The 24220-nt window shown below is 49.0% G+C and overlaps 9 protein-coding genes across 9 annotated transcripts; 4 read left to right on the top strand and 5 right to left on the bottom strand.

Moving 5' to 3' along the window:
• Positions 1-236: 236 nt before the first annotated feature.
• N7511_004424 (NAD-dependent succinate-semialdehyde dehydrogenase) lies at positions 237-1968 on the bottom strand (the record flags this gene model as incomplete). The annotated part of the gene is made up of 4 exons (XM_057126849.1): positions 237-373; positions 429-1670; positions 1735-1822; positions 1939-1968. The coding sequence occupies 4 exons, from the start codon at positions 1966-1968 to the stop codon at positions 237-239; spliced, it is 1497 nt and encodes a 498-aa protein (XP_056985739.1).
• Positions 1969-2397: 429 nt separating this feature from the next.
• N7511_004423 (uncharacterized protein) lies at positions 2398-3936 on the bottom strand (the record flags this gene model as incomplete). The annotated part of the gene is made up of 6 exons (XM_057126848.1): positions 2398-2986; positions 3042-3421; positions 3480-3553; positions 3608-3644; positions 3698-3723; positions 3813-3936. 6 exons carry the CDS (start codon positions 3934-3936, stop codon positions 2398-2400), a joined length of 1230 nt encoding a protein of 409 aa, XP_056985738.1.
• A 1542-nt stretch (positions 3937-5478) lies between these two features.
• N7511_004422 (FAD-dependent oxidoreductase) lies at positions 5479-7553 on the top strand (the record flags this gene model as incomplete). The annotated part of the gene is made up of 4 exons (XM_057126847.1): positions 5479-5900; positions 5958-6354; positions 6410-6590; positions 6646-7553. The coding sequence occupies 4 exons, from the start codon at positions 5479-5481 to the stop codon at positions 7551-7553; spliced, it is 1908 nt and encodes a 635-aa protein (XP_056985737.1).
• Positions 7554-8326: 773 nt separating this feature from the next.
• Positions 8327-10562, top strand: N7511_004421 (beta-N-acetylhexosaminidase; the record flags this gene model as incomplete). Its single annotated transcript, XM_057126846.1, has 2 exons — positions 8327-8381; positions 8437-10562. The coding sequence occupies 2 exons, from the start codon at positions 8327-8329 to the stop codon at positions 10560-10562; spliced, it is 2181 nt and encodes a 726-aa protein (XP_056985736.1).
• Positions 10563-11389: 827 nt separating this feature from the next.
• Positions 11390-13093, bottom strand: N7511_004420 (uncharacterized protein; the record flags this gene model as incomplete). Its single annotated transcript, XM_057126845.1, has 4 exons — positions 11390-12120; positions 12176-12523; positions 12580-12842; positions 12900-13093. The coding sequence occupies 4 exons, from the start codon at positions 13091-13093 to the stop codon at positions 11390-11392; spliced, it is 1536 nt and encodes a 511-aa protein (XP_056985735.1).
• A 919-nt stretch (positions 13094-14012) lies between these two features.
• Positions 14013-17296, top strand: N7511_004419 (uncharacterized protein; the record flags this gene model as incomplete). Its single annotated transcript, XM_057126844.1, has 2 exons — positions 14013-14297; positions 14345-17296. 2 exons carry the CDS (start codon positions 14013-14015, stop codon positions 17294-17296), a joined length of 3237 nt encoding a protein of 1078 aa, XP_056985734.1.
• A 330-nt stretch (positions 17297-17626) lies between these two features.
• Positions 17627-19146, bottom strand: N7511_004418 (uncharacterized protein; the record flags this gene model as incomplete). The annotated part of the gene is made up of 4 exons (XM_057126843.1): positions 17627-17999; positions 18055-18661; positions 18721-19013; positions 19070-19146. The coding sequence occupies 4 exons, from the start codon at positions 19144-19146 to the stop codon at positions 17627-17629; spliced, it is 1350 nt and encodes a 449-aa protein (XP_056985733.1).
• Positions 19147-19983: 837 nt separating this feature from the next.
• Positions 19984-21550, bottom strand: pigc (phosphatidylinositol N-acetylglucosaminyltransferase; the record flags this gene model as incomplete). The annotated part of the gene is made up of 2 exons (XM_057126842.1): positions 19984-21161; positions 21223-21550. The coding sequence occupies 2 exons, from the start codon at positions 21548-21550 to the stop codon at positions 19984-19986; spliced, it is 1506 nt and encodes a 501-aa protein (XP_056985732.1).
• Positions 21551-21987: 437 nt separating this feature from the next.
• N7511_004416 (C6 zinc finger domain protein) lies at positions 21988-23738 on the top strand (the record flags this gene model as incomplete). The annotated part of the gene is made up of 2 exons (XM_057126841.1): positions 21988-22393; positions 22468-23738. The coding sequence occupies 2 exons, from the start codon at positions 21988-21990 to the stop codon at positions 23736-23738; spliced, it is 1677 nt and encodes a 558-aa protein (XP_056985731.1).
• Between the last annotated feature and the right edge of the window lie 482 nt (positions 23739-24220).

Below are 24220 nucleotides of genomic sequence, written 5' to 3'. Positions count from 1 at the left end.
AAGTTATACTACAGTGAATCTCGATCTTCTCTTTTCAACTCTGTTTGACGTTTGATGTTCGATATTTGTTTGAAAACATAGATACTGAATTCAATTGAATCGGCTAGTGAGTTGGCTAGGCACACTAAAGCGAGAGGAGTAATACTTGTCAAAAAGGGTTAACGGAAAGGCGATATCCGTTTGGACTTCTGTGGTTGACTGAGACTAATGGTTCACTACTGTATGGAACGACTTCTTCAGTATTGACCCTCAAGTGTCAATGTTCCCGTCTTGGTCACCAAGTATTCGTTGACTGCAACGTCCTTTCCACTCTCCTTGCCATATCCAGACTCCTTGATGCCACCGAAAGGCGACTCAGCAGCCGATTGATTACCTATTTGAAATCATTAGCTTATATTGCCTGTTTTTTTTTTCTCGAAAACACTTACCTGTGTTCATTCCGATCATGCCTGCCTCCAGGTTCTCCAGCAGACGCCACATACGATCAATGTTCTTTGTGAAAGCATAACTGGCCAGGCCCATGCTGGTATCATTAGCCAGCTTGACTGCCTGTTCCTCGGTGTCAAATCTGTACAGCGCAGCAATAGGTGCAAATGATTCCTCTTGCGAGATGAGCATCTCTTCCGTCATTCCCGATAAAATGGTTGGCTCAAAGAAGTAACCCGGCTTAGCAACAGGATTTCCACCAAGCAGAACATCCGCCCCGAGACGACGAGCATCTTCAATCTGAGCAGTAGCCTTTTCGATGCTGCGGGGTGTGGTCAAAGGGCCCATAGTAGTACCAGCCGCAGCACCATGTCCAACGATTAGAGCAGCAGTACGCTTTTTCAGAAGAGCAGCAAACTGATCATAAACTCCAGCCTGAACATAGATTCGGTTGGCAGTAATACAAGCCTGACCAGCATGGCGCCACTTCAGCGCCATCAACTGCTCAAGTGCCTGGTCCAGGTTGGCATCGTCAAAGACGATGAAGGGACAGTTACCACCAAGCTCAAGAGTCACTTTCTTGAGACCATGCGCGCAGTGAGAAGCTACTAGCTTACCGACACGCGTCGATCCAGTGAAAGTCACCTTCTTCACAAGTGGATGCTTGCAAAGCGCCTCACTCAACGACGGTGTGTTCTCCAAATCCGTTGTCAGAACATTGAAAACGCCAGCCGGAATGCCCGCACGCTGCGCTAACTCTGCCAACACGAGTGCAGAGATCGGCGTCTCAGGACTTGGCTTCACAACCATCGTGCAACCGGCAGCCATCGCAGCGCCGACCTTACGCAGTACCATGGCAACTGGGAAGTTCCACGGGACCAGTGCAGCAGCTACTCCAATCGGCTGTTTAATAGTGAATAGTCGTCGGTTTGGTGCTGCTGCGGTGGAAACGGTGCCCTGAATTCGCTCTGCCTCGCCTGCAAACCACCACAAGAAGCCGAGGGAGTAGTCAATCTCTCCGTATGCTTCGGCTAGCGGCTTGCCAGTTTCGTGTGTGACGATTTGGGCGAGATCTTCTTTCGCGGCTAGCGTGAGGTCGTGCCATTTTAGCAGCCACTTTGCTCGTTGGCGCGGGTTGACTTTGCGGAATTGTTCAAATGCTGCGTGGGCGGTTTCTACGGCTGCAGTGACATCTTCTACTGCATTATTGGGGCAGCTAGCCCATGGTTTGTCAGTACCAGGGTCTGCAGGTAAGTGGCATCAGTTAGTTGTGGTCTTGTAAATCGGAGCATATTTAATGCTGCCTACCGAGTACTTCAAACCGCTTCCCACTCTTTGCCTCGACCCATTGGCCATCGACGAAGGAATCAACATTCAACAGAGTTGGGTCTGATAGCTATACGGCCTTGTGTTAGCTTCATTTCCAGCTTGAGGTCCAACAATGAAGCTCGAGCGGAGAAGTTCGGACATCTCGCCGAACACCCCGCCAACAGATGCGGGCCATCTACATACCGTGAAAGGAAGGTCGTATTTGGTCGCCATAGCTTGAGATGTGTACAATTGAAATCACAAGAATCAAAATGAAAGTCAAGTTCACAAAGGTCAGCCGAAAAAACTTATAAGAATCTCAATGCGGGGAAGTCCAACTCGTCGTAGTTCTCTGATAGGCTCTCGGCATCTCCAATCAGTTCATATCGCCGAGAAGGCTGCATGGACATGCACAACTCCAACCATAGCACTTGTATTATGTTCGGAAGAATTATAGCCAATAAGAACTATTTGACTTGAAGTTGCATTTGTATCTAATTTATAGTACAATTGAGATATGGCTTCATGCGAAGAAGATTAGGACCCAGCACAAAACGTCATCCAAGTTTACTAGACGCGTTTGCTGGGAGAGGACATTCGTTATAAAATATTAAAAAGAAATTGATCTGAATCATCTATGAGTTCTATACACTGAGCAATCCTTCAAACCCAACTATCAGCACTGGCAGGTCTCGCATCATTCGACCGACCTTCCTGCTGCCCAGGCTCCATGACATACCCAACCGAAATATCAGTAGTCTTGACAATCCCCGACACACCATCATCATCAGAACTTATAAAGCTAGGACTATCAGCGCCACGCTTATACTTTCGCATATCAAAGGGCTCTGAGCCAGTGCCGATGTCAACACGCGGCCCGCCCAGCGGATCTGCCATTTCATATCCATCGTCCTCGGTAGAGCGCGATGGCGAAGACTTGGTATGCGACCTGCGATGTGAGAAAATGTGTGAGATATGGGAGATGCCGCGTTTTTGAGAGCCACTTCTTGTTCCGGAGCCAGTGCCGCCACCGTAGGTTGACTTGCCGCCTCCGTTGGAGCTTCCCAGGAGTCTTGGGAGGAATTTCGTGCTGATTGCTTTCAAAGAGGGGGCGCAAGCTGTTACTACAGCCACGTTGACTTCTACTGCTGAGCTGCAGAAGCCAACTGCGTAGGTTGGGTCGAGGTTTTTCTTCTTTGAGATGAAGGCATTGGCGAGGATGATGATGCGCCAGACGCCGATTGCGGTTGCTCTTTGAAGGGTGTTAGGTGGGATTTAGCTAGGGACGGAGCTCGAAGATAACTTACACTCCACCAAGACACAGAATGATACACACGGCGATCTTGCGGCGGAGAGGCATTTGCAGACGCCATGTGATGATGATGGGGATTGAAAGTACCATCAGATCGGTGAAGAGATTGAGTGCGGCAGTCGAGACATAGAATGCACCCTGGTTGATGCATTTGCCGCCTGGGATGGTTTGATCGTAGACGTAGGCCACTGGGTGGCATTGGAAAATATCAACCAGTATAACAGTAACAAATAGTCCGACTACCACAGCCATTGAGCTCCAAATGAGGTACTTGACAATTCGTGAGCGTGAGTCCAGTCGGCGCAAGAAAAGAAGGATCGACACTTTGACCAGGGTCAAGGCCGGATTATAGATGAGCTGGTTGGCAAAATTCCACTGTAGCATTGGGCCCTGTCAACCTTTGATCTTTCGAAAAATAGTGAATTGGGCTTACCACTAGCCCTGGTCTTGGGTTATAGTCTTTGGGTACATCCCAAATGTGAATACCGACATAGTTGGTTTTGATGTCTATCTCAAGATCAGCCACTGTTCCAATGTTGTCTTTAGACTATAATCACTTACAGTACCATGAGGTGACGGATTGAGATACGGCAAGAACCTATAGATAGTATGTCAATTTGTACCCTTCGCTGTCAGGTCCGCCGATCTTACATATCCAGCAAGGATAAAGCAGTCATCTGCAAAGAATTTCATGAGCAAGTGCCACCAGCATATATGACAGTGAAATGCAGATCACTGGAGTCAGGACGGGATTGTCAGTACATACCGCTGGTGAGCGCAGATCGTGATAGCCATCGACTCCAGAGCCGAAGAAGAACAGCAATGCCTCCAAGAATGGCAAAAGCGAGCACGATGCCCAGCGCAGTCTTCTGATGGTGGTCGTCAATCATTATTCTCTGGTGCAGCAGACAAATCCCAGAAAAGCCCGGGTTTCGCTCTTATAATGCAAGGGCGAGGGTGACCGCCACAGAAACCCAAGATCTGCACACCTGCAACACCCCACCTCTCTGGCTTTTGTTTGTGATTGGAATTCAGGGACAGTCCCTTTTTTTTCATGAACAGACTGGGGTTCAGCACTGGCTTTCAGATCAATTTCGATCAATTCCATGGCCGTCAACAGGGGAATGGCCAATGAGGGAGGGCGTGGATGATCGACTCCACAGACCCAGATGTAAGTTAATGTTGGAATGTGAAGCCTCGGATGTTTTTATCGGCTTTTGTTTCAGTCAAATGCTTCTAAGATCCTTTCTCACCTGACTTGACGTTTCAGACAGGGAGTCTTTTGGTACATACTACGTAGGTCCCAAACATCTTCCTCCGAAGAACCGTGGACGTTTTTCAGGTACAATGCAGAAAGAAAGACATCAGTCGCCTCTCGGATGCTGATGGAAGCCGTCGCGGCTGGCGTGATATTTCAACACTGTCTCATGTCCATGGAAGAAAAAGTGGTGCAGAAGCCTCCGAGACCCAATGAGATACTTTCATAGAGTTAAATCCGTGGGAAATGGATGTGTCTCTGCCAATTGTGGGTTACGAAATTGAGTTGGTTATCTGTTAGAGAACCTATAACCTTATTCTGGGGCTATGGTTTGAGATTCATTCCAACGACTGATCGTTTCGAACCGCAAAAGCCCATGTGAAGAGAATGGCGCGATTTCGTGAGGCACGAATGCTTCTGCTTTCCTCAAACTTGAGGTCAGAGTAGTATTCCTTGTTATCCCTTGCATATTGAAGGATTCGCTCAAAAAGCAGATCGGATCGACCGGTTCGAGTGGAGAAAGCCGGTGAACTGTGGACCAGTTCGACGGATGGAGCAATGCCCGAACGGTGTCCGGGTCAATGATATCACATTTTCTTGTCTGTCTGACTTTGTTCTTGAAAGCCAAAGTTGGTGTAGAATTTCTTGCCCTCTCCGAAGAATTCTCACGCTAGAAATTCTAGTGCGCAAATTCCGACCATTCAGATCACGCAAGGGGGCCAAATGCATAGGGCTCCGGCAGACACACTAGCCCCTAGAATTCTGTAATCACAGTGGGTATACGAAGTACCTCGGCCGGACACACACACTATTATGCGGCAGTTAGCCCGTTATTGAGGAAAGTAGTAAAGACTGGACGTCGCAGATAAAGTGTGGCGCCAATCTACCAGGGGTTTGCAGACGGAGTTGACGCCCCATCCGTCTCCATCCTCATTTCGGCTGGAAGAAGAGACACTGCGGTGGAAGCGAGTGCTCGAGCACTTCTAGTTGAATTGTGGGGCTCAGTGGCAAGTTCTGTCTCAATCTCAACACTCAAGTGTCAACCTCGTGGCAGATTGTGGCAGATATTGTGCGGTTTGCCTCACATTTGGTCTTTAATAAGACTCCCGTGCCCACGTTTTCGGGCTTTTTGTCGATCGTGGCTGTAGCGTCTTTTTTCATCTTCACACACATCATGGCCCCCGGTCATTTTTGCATGGGCATTTTGCTCAACGCTCTCTTGCTGGCTACCCCTGGAGAGGCTGGCGCTTCTCAGAAAGTTTCCTTGGCTTCCACTTCTGGCGAGTCTCTCTTTGACAGCGAGAAGATTCAATTAACCGATCGGGTCGTTGCAAATCTCAGCCAGAACCGGTCCGCGCTGGTTGGATTTGGTGGTAATGGCACAAATCAACTCACCTTGTCATCGGGAGAATGCAAGGTCTTCCCTGGCGATCGACAGTGGCCATCACGGTCTGCGTGGTCAGCACTGGACAACCTGCTGGGCGGTGCACTCATCAAAACAGTGCCTTTAGCAGCTTCTTGCTACTCATCGTGGCCCGAGTATGACCAAAATGAATGTGAGACTATTAGCTCGCAGTGGACGGACTCTAACATTCAGTAAGTGCATCGGATTGAAATAATCTTCGACCCAGTGTATACTAACCTTGCGGCAAGTGCTGCGGACCCAGCTTCGGTCATGTGGCCTCTGTTTGAAGGCAGATCTTGTCTACCCACGACAAATGCCTCAGCTCCATGCACTATTGGCGGATACAGCAGCTATGCAGTGAATGTGAGCAATGTGGCTCAGATCCAACTTGCTGTAAACTTTGCGCGCAACACCGGTATCCGGCTCGTAGTGAAGAACACTGGTCATGACTTCAATGGCAAGTCGACCGGTGCTGGTTCGCTGGGTATATGGACTCATAACCTCAAGGATATCGAGTATGACGCGAACTACCAGAGTTCTGGCTACCAAGGACCGGCTGTCAAAATTGGCGCTGGTGTTCAGGCCTTCGAGTTGTATGAAAAGAGCAAGGAGCTGGGATTTACTGCGGTTGGTGGTGAAGGAAGGGTGAGTTGACCTTTGAACAATATTTCCAATCCAATTTCTGACATTGAAAATGCAGACTGTCGGTGTTGCTGGTGGCTATGTTCTTGGTGGTGGCCATTCACCTCTATCTAGCAAGTATGGATTGGCTGCCGACCAGGTACTGGCAATGGAAGTCGTGCTAGCTAATGGTCGATTCATCACTGTGACCGAGAAGAGTGATTCCGATCTATTTTGGGCTTTGCGTGGTGGTGGCGGTGGTAAGTTTCCTCTTGGTTATTTCTGCATACATCAGTCTGATAATTATTTTTCCAGGAACATTTGGTATTGTCACCTCGCTCATCTCTCGCGTTTACCCAAAGACCGGCGTCACTGTGTCGACATTCAACTTTTCTACTGGACAGAATGTTTCTGCAGATACATTCTGGGCTGGTGTACGATCATACGTTGACCGGTTCCCTGCTCATGCCGACGCCGGTACCTACGCATACTTCTGGGTACTGGCAACTGGGCCAGACTCGTTTTCTTTCTTGATGAACCCCTTCTTCGCCGTCAACCATACAATTGATCAATTTAACGCTCTCGTCAAGCCATGGTACGATGAGCTGCATGAGCTGGGCATCTCATTCCTCCCCAACTCTACCTACTACGACAACTTCCATGACGGCTGGATGGCTGGGTTCCCTCTAGAGACCGTCGCCTCCTCAGAAATGATGACTGGCTCTCGTCTTTTCCCCCGTGCAAACTGGGAGGATCCCACGACTCTTAACTCGACCTTTGATGCTTTGCGCGCCACAGTCACTGCAGGCTTCCCCCTGCTTGCATTCAACATGAAGGCTGAGCTATTGAGCGGTAATCCGCCAAATGCAGCCAACCCAGCTTTCCGCGAGACTTTAATGCACGCCATCACGTCTACCAGCTGGACGAACACTACTTCAAATGCTGCCATCAAGTCCAAGATGGATTATTTCACCAATGATGTTCTAGGCAAGTGGCGCTCGACCTGTCCCGACGCCGGTGCATACATGTCCGAATCGGATATCCAAGAGCCGAACTTCCAACAGGCATTCTACGGTACCAACTATGGGCGCTTGTATGAGCTTAAGCAGCGTTACGATCCTACCTTTTTGTTCTACGCACCTACTGGTGTTGGAAGCGAGAACTGGGTTGTGAAGAGTTCAGATGGCCTTCCCGATCAAAATGGTCGGCTGTGCCGCGTTTAAGTGCATGGGGTATAATTTCTCCATATAGACATGTACAGTTAATGTTTCTGGTGTTTGCTAATAGACTAATTTACTGTTGAGCCTTGTCAAATATCTTTGAATGTGGAGTAGTTGAGAATCGGAACCTTGGCTATAGATCAAGTCAGGAAATGTTGTGACTCTGAAGAACACTTAACAGGACAAGATATAGTGCCAGAGGCTATGGTGGGGGATGATTTTCCTGGTTACCATGCAAGTATATAACTTACTGTGATCAGTCCTTCTTTTGGTGATACAAATTTTCTATCATTTCAACCAATTCCATCTCTAAAGATAACACTCCGTTCTGATATCCGATATGAAACAGATGTAGTTTTTCTTTCAATTCAAATATAGAACGAGGGCTGGATAATAAAATGGAACAGGAAGTCGTGAGGTATTATCCGGTCTCTGTGCCTATTTATTGACTTTCATTCATATTATTGAAGTCTTTATCGATGACATCAAACGTTTCATTTTACCGAATCTCAGTCTTCACGCTAATTGCACGCTTGTAACTCCGGACTTTTAACCAGCCGCTGGTTGGACAACCCCTGCGATCGTCACTGCCATTGACTAACTACGCGTCTCCCCCTCTCTGCTGGTTGTAACGTAACTTCTCCTTGCAGTAATGCGACTCTAAAAGATAGCCAGGTTACATAGGGATTCTCCCCACTTTGACTGTTCCCAACATAAATATCCCTTTATAGTCTGTTGTTGAGTAGTTGAGCGTCATTGGTGAATTGCGAAGCACAATGAAGCTTAACAATTCGTTTTTCTATGTCTTTAGTGCCTTTAATGGTCTAGGAGGTATACACTAAGAATCCTTTCCTAGATCTGCTTGTGGTTGACCTGTTTTCTCTAGGCTATGCCCACCTGTTAACCGTTCCCACTACAACATTCACAGAGACAGGAGGCGATTATGACCTTTCTAGACTCTCTGGCATTGTAATAGATTCAAAATATGCAGATTCGGTGGACAACAATGGGCAGACTTTGATACCGCCAACCTTGCAGCAATTTACGGAGACTTTCCAAGGAGACCTTAAGTCGACCTTGGATTTGGATTTGAAGGTTTCGCAAGGAAACAAGCGCCTGGAAAACACCATCTTCGTGACTTTGGCAAATCAAACGGATTTTCATGATGTTGCAGGCCGATTCACCTCTGAAGCTTATGCCTTGACGGTCGACGATCAGGGCATCGTTATCACCGGAGCCAGTTCTTTAGGTGCATGGTGGGGAACACGATCAGTGATTCAGGCTGCTATCATTGGAGAATTGAGCTTGGCCAAAGGATCTGGTGCAGATGCTCCAGGATGGGGTACTCGCGGGGCCATGGTGAGCTATACAATAGAAATCATTCCTGGTACCATCGCTAATGAATACATCCAGCTCGATGTAGGACGCAAGTATCATCCACCAGAGTTCTTAATCGAGATGTGCTCGTACCTTTCATTTTTCAAGCAGAACACGTTCCATGTTCATCTGGATGACAACCTCTACAACAACGTCGACATATACTCGACAGAACGGTCAATGGATCTGTATGCAACATTCCGACTCTGGTCTGATGATGAAGCTGTCGCGGGTCTGAATCGCCGTGCAAATGAATCTTACACCCGTGAGCAATTCGACCATGTTCAAGCACAGTGTGCGCAGCGGGGTGTCACCATCATCCCCGAGATTGAAGCACCGGGCCATGCGCTTGTCATTGTTCAATGGAAGCCAGAGCTTGGCCTCGATGACCTGAGTATGCTCAACATCAGCCATCCGGATACTATCCCGACTATGAAGACCATTTGGCGCACTTTCCTGCCCTGGTTCCAGAGCAAGATTGTTCACATTGGTGCCGATGAATACGACAGTGATCTGGTCTCAGATTATACGCACTTTGTTAATGAAATGAACACTTTTATACAAGAGGAGTCATCGGGTCGTCAGCAGATGCGCATTTGGGGTACTTTCACACCGAAACAAGGTGCCAATGTATCCAAATCCGTGACCTATCAACATTGGGATGTGAGTGCGGACAAGCCATACAGCGACTATATTCAGAATGGATATAATGTTCTCAACTCTGACGATTACATGTATCTCGTTGGCGGGTGGTCTGGGTCATTCGCGCAGAAGCTTGAGTTGAGCAAGATCTTTCAGGGTCCTTACGGCGCACCCTTCTCACCAAACATATTCGACAGTTCTAACAAGAGCGACAATCCTCCCAGGAATAACCCACGGGTGCTGGGTCATGCAGCTGCCCTGTGGAATGACTATGGTCCAAACTCCACAACTGTCCTGCAGACCTATTACTCCTGGCGTGATGCGCTCCCTGCACTTGCTGATAAGCAGTGGGGAGGTAACATCACCGAGGGGGATTATGCCTCCGTCTTTGACCGGTTGCAGGCCGCGGTTCCGGCTCAGAACCTGGATCGGAGGATCCCTAGCAAGTCTGATACGATACTTCACTATACTTTTGACAGAAGCTCGGACATTGTAACCGATCATTCAGGTAATGGATACAATGGAAAGCTACACGGTTGTAAGATCTCCGGCTCGACTCTCCATTTCGCCAACGGGTGTTACCTTGAGACACCACTTGGAAGCAAGGGGCGTGACTATACGCTCTCTTTCAAAGTCAAGCCTACCTCCCACACCCCAGGCTCACTGTTTAATGGGCCTGATTCAAGCTTTGTGAATGGCAATGGTACCATCTCCAACGTGACTTTGATCAGTGGGGGAAATCCGTACTCGCTCAATTATACCCTCCCTTTGAATACCTGGACGGATGTCAGTTTGATTGGACGAGGAAACGCCACTCTGTTGACTGTTTCTGGATCTGGGGGTGGCTCTCGGTCTATGGAGTTCCTAACCAAGATTGGCGTTAACGGTGAATACTTTGTGTGGGCTCCCATTGCTATCGAAGCGCCCTTGACTCGGATTGGAGAGGGATTTACCGGATCCATGAAGGAAATTATGCTAAAGGGGAGTGCTTAGGAGCTTAATTATGAATTCAATTTATGAAATTTTCGCGTACACTGCCTTTTCTTCGAATAGAATCTAGTGCTTGATGCCACTTACAGTGGTTGGACAACCTCCAGGCGTACTTTCTGCCTTTTGACAGATGATAAAAAATAACTTGAGCTTAACTTAGTTGATTTGTAGATTGAATGTTACATTGTTTCTTGCTTCTCTTAATTTGTCGTGCCATTGTTGGTAACTCAACTCTCAGCTGGTGTGTTGACAGATATATATCTGACTGAAATGATCAAAACTTGACTGAAAACCAATTAACCGACCGAAACCATGGATTTCCTAGAAAAAGGTTAGAGTCAGTAGTTTCGTATGGTCTTTTCATACAACAATAGTTCCAACATATACCAGAGAGTATAGCCAGAATTAGTACTGTGGCGACAATGAAGCAGTTAGCCGGCAAGCTAAACTAATAAGAATTATTGGCATATAATTTTGGGGAGGTGAGCCTCTTCCATCAAACCAGGCGCGGTAGTTCAGTGGTTTAGAACGTTCGATTGCAAATCGAAAGGTCGGGGGTTCGAGTCCCCCTCGCACCTCGTTTCTTTTTTTTATTTTTGTTCAAATTTCCAGAGTACCTAATTTGACACACCTTACAGGAATGATCACCATTTTTTTAATTTCGTCAAGGTTGTTCGTATTCCCTCATGCACTTCATCTACACTGACTGTGTTCCAAAGTTGATTGTTTCCAATTTAGCCAAAACATCACATCTAATCGGTTTAATTGACGTCAAAGGCGTTTCTCTTCAATCTCAATCACTAACAAGGTCATCCGAATCATATAACAAGCTAAAGCATATACCGGAACCCCTTCTGCAATCGCCGAGCAGCCGCGATATCAACCCCTTCATTGTCAGCAGTAAGTTGTAGCCGCCGCAAATCTCTCTCATCCAGTGGCACATCCTCGTTCTCAAGCCGCTGCTGACGCTTGTTAAGCAGACGCAGAGTGAAAAACAAGAAGACACTAGCAAGGCCACCCAGCACCTGCAAAGCAATACAAATACCAAGCGCCACGCGATAATAAGGTCTCTGCGCATCATAGTAGGTATAAGGGGTCCATATACTAGCCGAATTTCCAATAGCATTGATAATACCATAAGCAGCAGCACGTTTAGCCGGAGGGCGCGGTAAGGCATTGGCAATCCAGGAGTACAGAGTACCATTCTGAGCAAACGTAGCGTTCATCAAAAAGAACGAGAAGTATCGAACCCCGAATGAGTCGACAGTCATGAAGATGATGAATCCGATGATTGTGATTGGAATTGGATAGAAGAAGAACCAGAAGCGCTGGCCAACTTGATCGGAGATCCAACTGTGGAGCAGACTATAGAAGACAAGGAAGATGTATGGCGGTGCGACCAGAAGTAACGAGATGAAGTTGCTGTAGCCCAAGGTGGCAGTCAGTGTTGGAAAAAAGTATTGGAATCCACCTGCACCGGCAATGCACATGTAGGCGAAAGCCAGGACCCAGGTCTTGATGTCTAGTACGGCTAACTTGAGCCCTTTGAGTTGACTCATGCCTTGAGAGATTTGTTATGCACGATCGACATCGGAATAGATAGGAATAGAACATACCGCCCTCTTCATCCACATCAGCTTCAGCTGCTTCAATCGCCAGTCGCTTTATAGCGACCGCTCGCATTTCGGGCGAGAGTAGTCGCCATGTGTCGGGGAAGTCTGGCAGGACTGCACATATGATCAAACCAATGAAGCAAGTGATAGAGCCTTCGATGATATAGAGCCAGCGCCAGGCGGCTATGCCGTGTGCGCCAGCCAACCCGTTCAAGATGCCGGCAGCGATCAGGTTACCAAAAGCACCACTGAGGAGTGAGCCCGAGTAGAAAACACTCATTCGGAAGGCAAGTTCTTTTTGAGTATACCACTTGGAAAGGTAGAACAAGACCCCACCAAAGAAGGGACATTCTTCATATTTGTTAGTCAAGATTACTGGTTACCTGATCTCACAGCAAGAGACATACCGACCAAACCTAGTATAAAGCGACAAGCAACAATACCCCCATAGCTCTGGACCTGGCTTGTAAGTGCGGAAACAAGACCCCATGCACAAACAAAAAATCCGATGTAAAGCGAGGGGCGACCTATGTAATTGAGCAGAAGATTCGAAGGCACTTGCATCAAGATATAGGCAACGAATAAAACAGAGAGACCGGTTTGATATTGCTGATCAGTAATATGGAGATCTTCCATAAGACCTTGGAGTTTCGCAGCAGCATAGTTATTTCTGAACATAGTGAAACCTCTGTCAATACACGGTAAAAATCAGAATGTAGATACATACCGGTCAATATAATTCATGAGATAGACTATGATAACTAAAGGCATGATCAACAGATCAATACGTCGACGAAGCTTCCTCTCAAGTATTTTCTCCTCAGGTGTGAGCTGTGTCAAATATGCAACCTCTTCATGCGACAAGTCCGCCTTCTCCCCCATCACGTCCGTGTCATTGATTTCATGTTCACTGCGTGCCATGCTGCGTATGGATCAGGGCTTAGAGATCCGAGCAAGAGAGTTATGGGTTCCAAGTCGAGCTGGAAATCCCCGGGATTTATAGAGCCAAGTATATCCCCTGGAAATCCTCTTTTCCTATGAATTTACTAGTTTTCCACTTCCCCAGAAAGTCACAGACGTGGGGGAAACGCGGGGAAAGCGAAAGCAGCGCGAGACTAAATGAGTCCATTTGTGCGAAATTGAAGATCCCTTGATAATCCTAGACACTTGCAGGAGCTAAGAGTAATCATCGCTCGACCGAATGATGTTGATAGGTTCGGGGCGGAAGCACCCCCACACTTTGCTTGTTCGAGTGCTTGTGTAGAATAAGAGTTGGCTATAGATGATCGACGTGTCTATATGTGGAGCTATACTTGGATATTTGAGGATGGAGACAATGTGCATTTTCACAAGAATAGGTAGCTGACCAGAGATCAAGTTGTAAGAAGAGCCATGAAAATATACTTGGGTTTGAGGGGTCCTGCTCTGCCACATTCGAGTAGCTTAGCTTTTAATAGTGAATAATATGGGATTATTGTAGAGCCTGGAGTCAGTAGCAAGTGAATTGTTCTATATCATCGTTATTCTCAAATGCATAAAGAAGTATTGACTCAGTTTCGCTTATCCGTCGATGTCCAATATCCGAGGTGAAGAGTGGGCGTGTTGCCAATGTCATCTGACAGTCGTTTGACTCCAATAATCCGGGGTAAGGAAGAATTCTACGTCGAAAGGCAAGGATTCACCCTGAAAAGTGCTTGAATGCCTGGATTTCCCCAGGAAATCGCGTGGCGAAGACAACCGCAGCGATGCTTTTCCGAGTCGGAAAACCGGAAAAGCGCCGGGACGTGGGATGAGAGCTCATATAAAGACGCGGGGAACGACAATTTCCACCTCAACAACCATGTCGACAGTTACTATGACAGAGGGCGCTCAGCCCGAAGCAAAAGATATCGCATCCCGCTTGTTAAATGGCACACTTCACGCCCAGTGGCCTAACATCGAGGAATTTCAGACTATTGACGGCCTATTGAAGTCCCACGCCACTCAACCGGATGACGCAAAGCGACCGCTGATATGCTATCCAATTCGTGGAGCTGCCGATTTTGAAGAGCACACAGCCGGGGACATCGACCGCTATACCGATGTCGCTGTTCGCTATTACATGGAGCAGGGGCTTGCGCCTGCGGTAAGAACTTCGCCGGCCCTTTACAACCCTAACTAATCAATTTCTAGGACCCGAGTCTTGAAAAGGCCCCAGTGGTAGCTATGCTGGCTGGATCTAGTTTCGAGGTGATTCTGACGCAATTTGCATTAAACCGCCTGGGCTATGCTATTCTCTTCTTGTCTACGAGACTCACAGCCCCTGCCTATACGCGGCTATTGGACATGGCGGATTGCAGCCAAATGATCATCAATAAGCAGTTCCAGCAAGTCACCAATGAGATTTGCATCGAGCGTCCTGATTGCAAGAGTTTCCCTCTATTACAGCGTGAAAACTGGTTCAACCGTCCTGCCAGCCTACCTCGCTTCAAGCGAGCGGGCGTGGATTTGTCACGAGAGGGCAAGAAAATTGCCTGGATCCTGCATTCGTCTGGAAGCACTGGATTCCCCAAGCCCATTTTCCTAAGCAACCTCCAAACCCTGGCAAATTTCCGCAAGAGCTTCGGGCTCCGTCTTTTCAATATCAGCCCACTGTTCCACTCCCATGCTTTAATGGAATTTGGACGGGCATTCTATACTCGCGCAACGGCTTACCTCGGAAATCACTCTCTTCCGGTCACCTACCAGAACCTGTTTGATGCACTGCAGGTAGCCAAGCCACAACAGATCAGTGCCGTGCCATATGTTATCAAGCTATTGGCAGAACAGCCCGAAGGCATTCAAGCTTTGGCTCGCCCACAGCTAGTGCTGTATGGCGGATCTAGCTGTCCAGATGACCTCGGCGACCGACTTGTCGCCCAAGGCGTAAACCTGGTGGCGAATTATGGAGCGACAGAAACCGGGCAGATCATGACTTCTTTCCGCTCTCCAGGAGACACGGAGTGGCAGTACATGCGGCTGCATCGTCCAGTTGCCGATTACACACTCATGGACGAAATTTCACCTGGAGTTTTTGAGTGTGTAGCGTTAGATGGACTACCGAGCAAGGGGCCTTCGAACTCGAAGCCGCCCTTCAGTGCGAAAAACCCCGAAAACAGCTTCCGAACAGCCGATCTATTCACAAGACACCCTGACCCGGAGAAGAGCAACCGGTACAAATACCTCAGTCGACTGGACGATCGAATTACACTGGTCAACGGAGAGAAAGTACTCCCCATTCCCATTGAAGGTCGCGTTAGAGAAGAGCCAATTGTGAGCGAATGTGTTGTGTTTGGCTTCCAACGAACTGTGCCTGGTGCGTTAATTTTCCGCGCGCCTGGAAAAGCAACACACCTAGATGATGGCGAGTTTTTGGAGACTATCTGGCCCGCGGTAGAGGCAGCAAATACTCGTGCTGAGACGTTTTCTCGAATTCCAAAGGACTTGATTGTGATCAAGGGCGCTGATGTACCCTATGCTAAGACCGATAAGGGAACCTGCATCCGGGCTCAAGTCTACCAGCAATTCGAGGAGGATATCGCACAGGTGTATGCCAAGTTCGAAGGAAATGGGCAGAAGAGAGGCACTCTTGCTCTCGATGTGCCAGAATTGAAGAGCTGGCTACTGGCACGGTTCAGTGAAGACTTGGGCATCTCACTGTCTAGCGCCGAGGCAGATATCTTCTCTGCTGGCGTTGACAGTTTACAGACAACACAGATTTGGAGATACATCATGCGCGACCTCGATATTGGCGAGGTTGGAGAGCTGTCCCAGAACATCGTTTTCGAGAAAGGAACGGTCAGCGCACTTGCGAAACACCTCTATCAAATGCGTACTGGCCAAGAATTCGAGAAAGAAGATGAGCTGCACGTCATGCGCGAGCTGATCGAAAAGTACTCACACTTCACTCAACATTTCCCGACTATCGCTCAACAGCCAGAGGCAGAGGTTGTGATGGTCACCGGTGCAACAGGCAACCTGGGAGCCTTTATTGTCGCAGAATTACTAAAACGACCAACCGTCTCCGAAGTATGGGCAATTGTACGGGCACCAGGACAAGCAGCAGCAGGAGCTCGTCTATACAAGTCCCTCAGCGACCGGAATATCGTGCTCACAGATTCCGAAGCGGCCAAGCTCCACGCAGTGCCTAGCGATTTATCCCAGCCTAACATCGGTCTATCTGACCACGTCCTCCACCATCTACTATCATCCCTGACATGCGTGATCCACAGCGCCTGGGCCGTGAATTTCAACCTCGGCGTACGCTCATTTGAGCAGCAGCACATCCGCGGAACATGGAATCTGATCAATCTCTGCCTACGCTCCCATCTACCGAAGCCAGCCCGATTCTTCTTCTGCTCGAGTGTCAGTGCCGGAAGCAACACCCCCAAGCCGGCATCAATACCCGAGGCCATGATTGAGAATCTGGAGCATGCGCAGCGTATCGGCTACGGAAGGTCGAAGCTGGTCACCGAGCACATCACCCGCAATGCCATGCGCCAGACGGGTATGCAGTCCCGGGTTCTGAGAATCGGTCAGCTTGGTGGTGATACCGCCAGCGCACAATGGAACGAGACGGAGGCGATAGCACTCATGTTCCGCAGCGCATTGACAACAGGCGCATTGCCCCGATTGGATGAGCGGCCGAGCTGGCTTCCAGTTGATCAGTGCGGACAAGCAATCACGGATCTTGCGATGAATGTGGATTCTGCATCGGCGGATGTCGATCTGGTTTATCATCTGGTCAATCCGCAGACATTCAGCTGGGCGGATGACTTGCTGCCGGCTCTGAAGAAGGGCTGTGCATTGCCGGACTTCGAAGTTGTGTCTCCGCAGGAATGGCTCCAAAGGCTTGCAAGTAGCGAGCAGGATCCGGAGAAGAATCCGAGTATCAAGCTTGTTGATTTCTGGCATTCGAAGTATGCGGCTGCCACTCAGACTCAGGATCAGAACCAGGTGCATGGGAAGAGAGGTTCTGGGTTGGTTTTTGAGTCTGGGCGTACGATCCTGGATACCCCATCCCTAGCCCTTGTTAAGGACCCTGTGAGTGGAGGGCTGATCCAGCGGTATGTTGAGGCTTGGATGAAGAGGTGGACTGGTCAATAGGGCTGTGTATTTGGCTAATTGCGTGTAAATAACTCATGAAATCAATATTTTGGTGTTTTACTTGTACCGTTCAAGACCGATTTTTTGTAGAGTCGAGTGTTGCGTGTGGCAGATATCGAATTGGCGAGAAAAACAATACTGGAAACAGACTACAGCCAAGTGCTGGGGGAATTCTTCAACTACTTCTAGGCAATAGATTCAAGGGTAGCAATAGCATCATGAAATTATTAATATATGCTAAGAGCAACCTGTGCTCCGTCGTGTCATCACCTCTCAATCAAGCGAACTTCATCCCCCACAATTCAAATAGCTGACGCTGAATCAAGCCTCTTACGACTGAATAGGAGCGTCAGCTTCGGGCTGAGCAGCGCTAACCATGGTAGATTGAGTAGATTGAGACTTGACACCGTTTTGCATAGCCTCAAGGTGCTTGAAGCCATAGGTATCCTCGCCCAAACTCCAAGCCATAACGCCACCGAGCTGCTTCTCGGCGACGATATCCTTGAACTTGCGGGTAATCAGGTCAGGGGTATCCCAGGTCCAGAAGAGGTTGTTCTTCTTGTCGAAGTAGTACTGGCCGCCAGCATCCTCATCGGTCTGGCCGTTCTTCTCGGCATCGCGCCACGAGTCGGTGATAGAGATGCCCTTGCAGGTGCCGTAGTCAGAGAGACAGCCGGCCTGGCAGAAGTCATCGCCGGTACCACTATTCCACAGCATTAGTTGGTGAAGAAATAAATAGATTGGAATTAAAGACATACCAGTTACCGTAGGCGCTGCAACACGATCCCTCAGGGCATTTGGACTTCTCTCCAAATCCACACTTGCCGTTAGTGGAAGTCTTGAGATCTTTGGGGGCATCGGCGACAACGCTAGCCTCGAAGGTCAAAGCACCAGACTTGCCGTTGTCACTTCCATCATCGTTCTCAAGCTTGACCATCTTGCAGCCGAGGGGGTTCTCATCGCAGTCGGAATCGGGATCGGTGGTAAACCACTTGGCGTAAAATGCAAAGCCGAGGTTAATCTTCTCGGGGGGAGCGCCAATCTCAAGGTAGTGGTTGATAGTATCCAGGGATCCCTGGACAGAGCTGGCATGGCCAGTGGTGTTGTCACGACGGTTAACCAAATCGTAGCTCATGACATTGATATAGTCAACAGGCTCGAAGATCTTAGGGCCCTGCTCCTTAGTGAAAGCAATGAAATCCTGCTCGCGGCCAGGAGTGGCAATGGAGAGGAGCTTGTCGTCGCCAATGGCTTTACGGATGGCTGCAAGGAACTTAGGGTAGGCTTCAATCTCGCCAACCTTGTCCGAGTTGGGGACTTGTTTGTAGTCCTGGCCGTTGCCACCGGGGTACTCCCAGTCAATGTCTTATTTCTCGGGTTAATTCTGAGATTGCTTCGTCGGATCTGTTCGGGATTTAACTTACCAACACCATCGAATCCGTTCGACTCGAGCATTGAAGCAACATTCTTCGCATAGCGCTCAATTGAGGCGTCATCCTTGACACTATCCGAGAATCCAGAAGTATCACCCCATCCTCCAATGGCAATACCAAGCTTGGTATCGGGACCGAAGCGCTTGCGGAAGGTCTCCGGAGACTCGAATGGCTGGAATGATGGCGGCGAGTCGGAGTTGAAGATCTTCGAGGGGGCAAATGCCATGATGGCGTACTCAATGCCCTCAGTCTGGCTAGAGTCTGGCAGATCGGTCACATGGTATCTTCGCTTTGCATTAGCTGAACATCTTCTGATATTTATGAATGTTTCTATACTCACTCGTCAATGTACATGGCAAAGCGCGTAGCAGCCACAGATTGAGCGGCCAAAAGGCCGAGTGCGAGGTGCTTGAACATGGCGGAGAAGATAGGCAGACTAGACAATCAAATAAAATGCCGAACAGAAGAAAAAAAAGCCCTGTCTGTAGAGGGTGAAAGGCGAAAAGCCGAGAATTAGAAGAAAGACAAGGTGGACAAGCCCAGGGCAGATGATCGAGTATATAGTCCCCCAGAATGCATAGGCATCCCAACATACTCTCGCGAATGATCGGCGAGTACAGTACTCGGCGATCTCTAACCGAAGGGGTGTCATCTTGCTCTTCGGCCCATATTTCTTCGTTCATGCATGTCATCCACTCCATCCCTTTGGCCGGAGAATGTTGTAGGGCTTCCTCAATAAAGCGTTGAGGTAAAAGGAGGTGATTCGTGGCTGGGAATGTGAGTTGAGAAAAGCCATCAGCATGAAACAGGCGACAATTGAGGCACTTTAAACATCATGTGTTTCAATGCAGTGGCTTAACTACGCCAAGCAGGAGATCTGGACTGTGTTGCTTAGCGGGGGCGGCAAGCGTTTAATCCCGGAGGCAGCGGCATGCCAGATTCGCATATCATTCTCGGCTACATTCCTCTGTGTCATTGTATAGTCCCAATCACCAGGGTGAGGCTCGGAGATCTCATTCAAGGTTTTCTGGGGTACTTGGTAGTGCTTTTATTCCGAATATTTGGGATAGTGGCATGGAACGCGGACAATGCGCAGTTATATAACCGCCAAACACCAACGACGGGCCATTAAGATCGGCTGAATGCTTCGATATTAAGATAGATTGATCTAGGGGTATATGTAGGAAAAGCCACAAAGCACACTTCCGGTTGTATTTCACAGGTGCGCCAAAATTTGAGGATTAAAGATGAGAGTTAGTTCCAATGGCGCCGAATGATAGGACGCGCAGGGTCCCAGGGACCGATCACAACGTTCTTATACTTCTGTAGGCTGATAAGCCACCAGCTGCACCCGCCCATCACGAGAGCAGTGAGAATACCCCCCAGAACAGAACCAATAATAGCAGCTGCCCACCCACAGCTGAGTGTAACACCGACAGCGCCACCGGCAACGACCACGAGAGTGAGTGTCAGTACAACATGACCAGTCCATGACTTTTGTCGCAGTTGGCGTCGGAAGATGGGAAACAGCCCAAATACCTCCATGGAGAAAAGCATGAGGCTGAACACGTGTGTAGTGGAAGGCAACCGCGAGGCAAGAACAGTAGATGCCATTACAGCTGCGTTGGTAGACAACGAAGCAGGGAACTTGGTGGTGGCGCCCGCGCCTTCCCCACTTCCATAGTCGAAGGAAAATATATTCATGATTAAAAGCCAACAGCTCATTGCCCAGATGGAGTCACTGGCGGTTGATTTAGTAAGGGATTTTAGAATGGGACTCAATCCCAGTAGGGCGAAGTAAATCAGAAAAGCCGATTTAACTGTGGTCATTCGCTGTCGGTTGCGAGGTGATAACATGGAGACTCGAGGGATCTCCTGGGAGAATGATCCATCTGTGCTATTGGGAACAGCACTGGGAGGGGCAGGTGGCAAGGCGGCTTGGGTATTCATATATGCCACGCCGTCAATGCTCTCGGTGGGACCTGCACCAGGACTAGCCAAGTGTTCTTTCGATTGATTCTCGGACATCGTCAACCCAAGCCCGTGAATGGCGTTTGTTTTAATATCGTCGGGTGGCGTGTCATTCGCATGAGGGTTGGCCGCACTCGTGATTGAACTCGAGCTGGAGCCATCATCGCCTTCAGCAGTATGATCTGAGCTTTGTGTTGATTGCGCGTGTTCGTTCCAGATCCAATTGTCCCATAAAATCCATCCCACGGCCGTGCCAACACTTCCCCAGCAGACAATTGAGACAGGACTGACTCGGTCTTGGACAATACCAACGAAGCAACAAACAAATATCACCACTGAGCATACATGCTGTACGATCACGGTTGAATCTGCTACCAGAGGCCAGAAATCGTATGGCCGTACTCTGGGGTTGCGCTGCAGATGATCGAGAAATGTTTCGGTATCGGTATAATTGTCCGGGTCTACAGCAAACAGTCAGTAACCCCTAAAGACTAGGAGCTCAGGGATCCGACATAAACATACATGACTGTTTCACCCAGAGCAACTTCTTCCAAGCACCCTTTCGCTTGCGACGCCTTCCAGGACCACCCAATTTCTTGCGTAACGCCGCGGCAGAGCTGAGATGGGCTGCATTATCGCCGTTCAGGGAGCGCAAATTATGGTCGTAATTTGCAGGGGCTGACCGAACGCGTGAGAGGGACGGCGCAAAGTAAGCATCCTCCGGTGCCAATCGATCGGGGTCGGGGAGGGTCCGTTCGGGCTCAGGAGACTTAGATCCTGGGGCGCGGTTGGGGTGGGTGTCGACGGGAATTGGGGGAGGAAAAGGATCAAGCGAGGGAGGGGACGTCATCGAGCACAACCAGAACTATCGGAGCAGGGCATGAGGAAAAGCTGTTGATTTAAAGAAGGAAACAGCTGGAACGCGCAGTCCCCACGTGGAGGCTGATTCAGCGGTTATCTATCGCACGTGATGCCATCAGCCCTCTAAATTTGGAGGTCTTAACTAAAAAATATGGGGGAACTAGAACATCGACGCCTAGAATGAGAGCTTTTGCCGTCGGAATTGGCCCCTTTTTCACCTTGGAACAAATAGTATCACTTTCCTGATTGACCGCCCCCAATTGACCATCCTGGACCCGCCAATCGCTCGATCTGAGCAACCCCCTACGTATACCATAATTGTACCAACTCCATCCAGAAAGAGTGGGCCGGAAATTCATCCATTTAACATTTGAGTGTGTATGTCTACAGCAGTAGAAATTCGAAGCCCCTAGCATTTTGTCAGTCATGTCAAATCCAATCACCAAGCGCAAGCGCGCAAGAAAAGCATGCATTCCATGTCATCAGCGCAAGCGAAAATGCGATACCGTGTATCCTTGTGGCATGTGCACCACTTATGGATACAGCTGCAGATATTGTGAAGATGATATCACTGATACCACAGGCGACGGCGTATTTGTTCCGCCCTTAGCCAAGCGCGTCAGCCTCGACTGTGAAAGTCGTCTGACAAATCGGGCCCCTACAGCAAGCAGTCCAGACAGTCGGTCTCGCATAGAGCGGAGCTCTCGTGAAGCGGATCGCTCGTCGACAAAAGGCTCCACATCCGTGGCCGGCGCCTCCCCGGGCATCTTTGACGAACAAAAGTTCAGACACTCTGGGGCATCAGCGGCCATGGCATTCCCACACATCCTGGGTATGGCCCTTGGCTCTGAACCCCCCCCAAAACACGGTCCTTTGCCTACAACTTTGGCATTCGTCCCGAGGAAGCATCCAACGCTCACTGTTTTCTGGGTACTCTCATCTTGGAGGAAGAACTTGGCTTCTACTCAGAAGTGTACTTTTCAGCTTTGGGCCCTGTTGGTGATTTGATGGACTCAAGAATCTACGCCCAACGCTGCCGGGATTATTATCATAGTTCTGGTAGCAACGCGGTGGCCTTCGCTGCGGTGGCCGCTGGCGTGGCCGCTCTCGGGTCATTCCTATCCGCTAAACGACACTCGCGGGAGTCTGACCTGGTACAGTACGCCAAAGCTATTCTCGATGATCCGGCATCTATGCGGCTGCATGGCATCGACCATATTGTCGCATGGGGCTTGCGAGTGTTTTATCTACGGGCCACAACCCGCCCCAGCAATGCCTGGATCGCCTCATGCACTCAAATGCACCTATGTGAAGGGTTAGGGCTGCATAAGGAAGAGAACATTCAGAAGATGGCGTTGATTGCCGGGGCTGCGGTTCTTGGGCATGATACGGATCGACTGAGGAGAATATTTTGGATCTCATGGGCTGGGCATAACATGCTGTCCTATGAGTACGATCGCTCGCCTGTGCACTTTTCGGCCGTGACATGTCGGTCTATTATTCCGGTATCGGGGTCCGTTGCCGACCAATTCGTTCAATTAATTCAGATTATTCCATCACCCAACTCACCTTTCCAGCTCGAATCGCAGCCCCCTACTCCTAGTGAGGAGCTATTGGAGCGTCTCCAAGTACTGGGTGGGATTCAAATCACGCATCCGTTTCTATTGGTGACCAAGGCGGACATCGTGTTCTGCTTCTATCGCCGCCTTTACCAGCTCAAGATCTCCATAGCAGACGAGGTCATTAAGCTCGTCATTGATAGCGGCAATGCCGCAGTGGAGGCAGCCGAGCAGCAAGCTAACCAGGGTCGTCTTTTCTGGAATGTCATTGGCAGCGTTTTCCAGTATGCCTGTATCCTGTTGGCCATTGACACGCCAGATGCCTCTGCTCATATTGCCACTGCCTTTAAGGGCTTGGAGAACCTTGTAAAGGCTGCTGATACAGGGCTGACGCGAGAGGCGTTGTCGATGGCACAGTATCTACTTAGTCTTAAGGTGACAAAGAAGCGAAAGGAACTTGCTCAATTAGAAGCTGTTGAGGCGAACTATTTATTATTTTCGGCGCAGGCAGAATCCGAAACCAACACTGTTGATTCGGATATGGACTGGATGGCAGACTGGGACCAGTTTTTTATCGAGCCATATCTATCGATGCTCGGTCCTGACACTCAGTTGTAGTACCACGGGGGTGGTCGAATATAGATGAAAGTCACTATGAACATTTTTAGTACATAATGTATCAAGCCAGCTGTGATATCCTTAGATGATCCAATGAAGTTCAGCGTTTTACATATGATAGCGTTTGCCTTGTTCCCTGCATTATGACATGTGCTCCTATTTGGAAAATTTGCATATTTATAATCCAAGATATTACAAATTTGATCGGAAGTTCATTAGTCTGTCTCTTGGTAGGTGAAGATTATTTGCCGTGGTGTGCGGCTTTACGTGCGGCTTTACGTGCGGCTGCTGCGGCGTGCGGCGTGCGGGCCTGATCGGACACAACAAGGCTGATATGGGGAATTTCAGAGATTCAAAAAAGCACTTAGCACTCTGAAAGGTATAAATAGACTGACAGTCTCTGCTCCAGAGAAAAGAAGCCAGAACAATCACCCCTCGCTCACAAGCCTAAAGTCCTAACCGCCGCTTTCGACCATAATAAC

Source organism: Penicillium nucicola, assembly GCF_028828085.1.
Source record: "Penicillium nucicola strain IBT 29836 chromosome Unknown utg000003l, whole genome shotgun sequence".
In the NCBI taxonomy this organism is placed as follows: domain Eukaryota; kingdom Fungi; phylum Ascomycota; class Eurotiomycetes; order Eurotiales; family Aspergillaceae; genus Penicillium; species Penicillium nucicola.
Note: the sequence above shows the minus strand (reverse complement) of the source record. Positions and strands in the feature narration are given on the sequence as shown.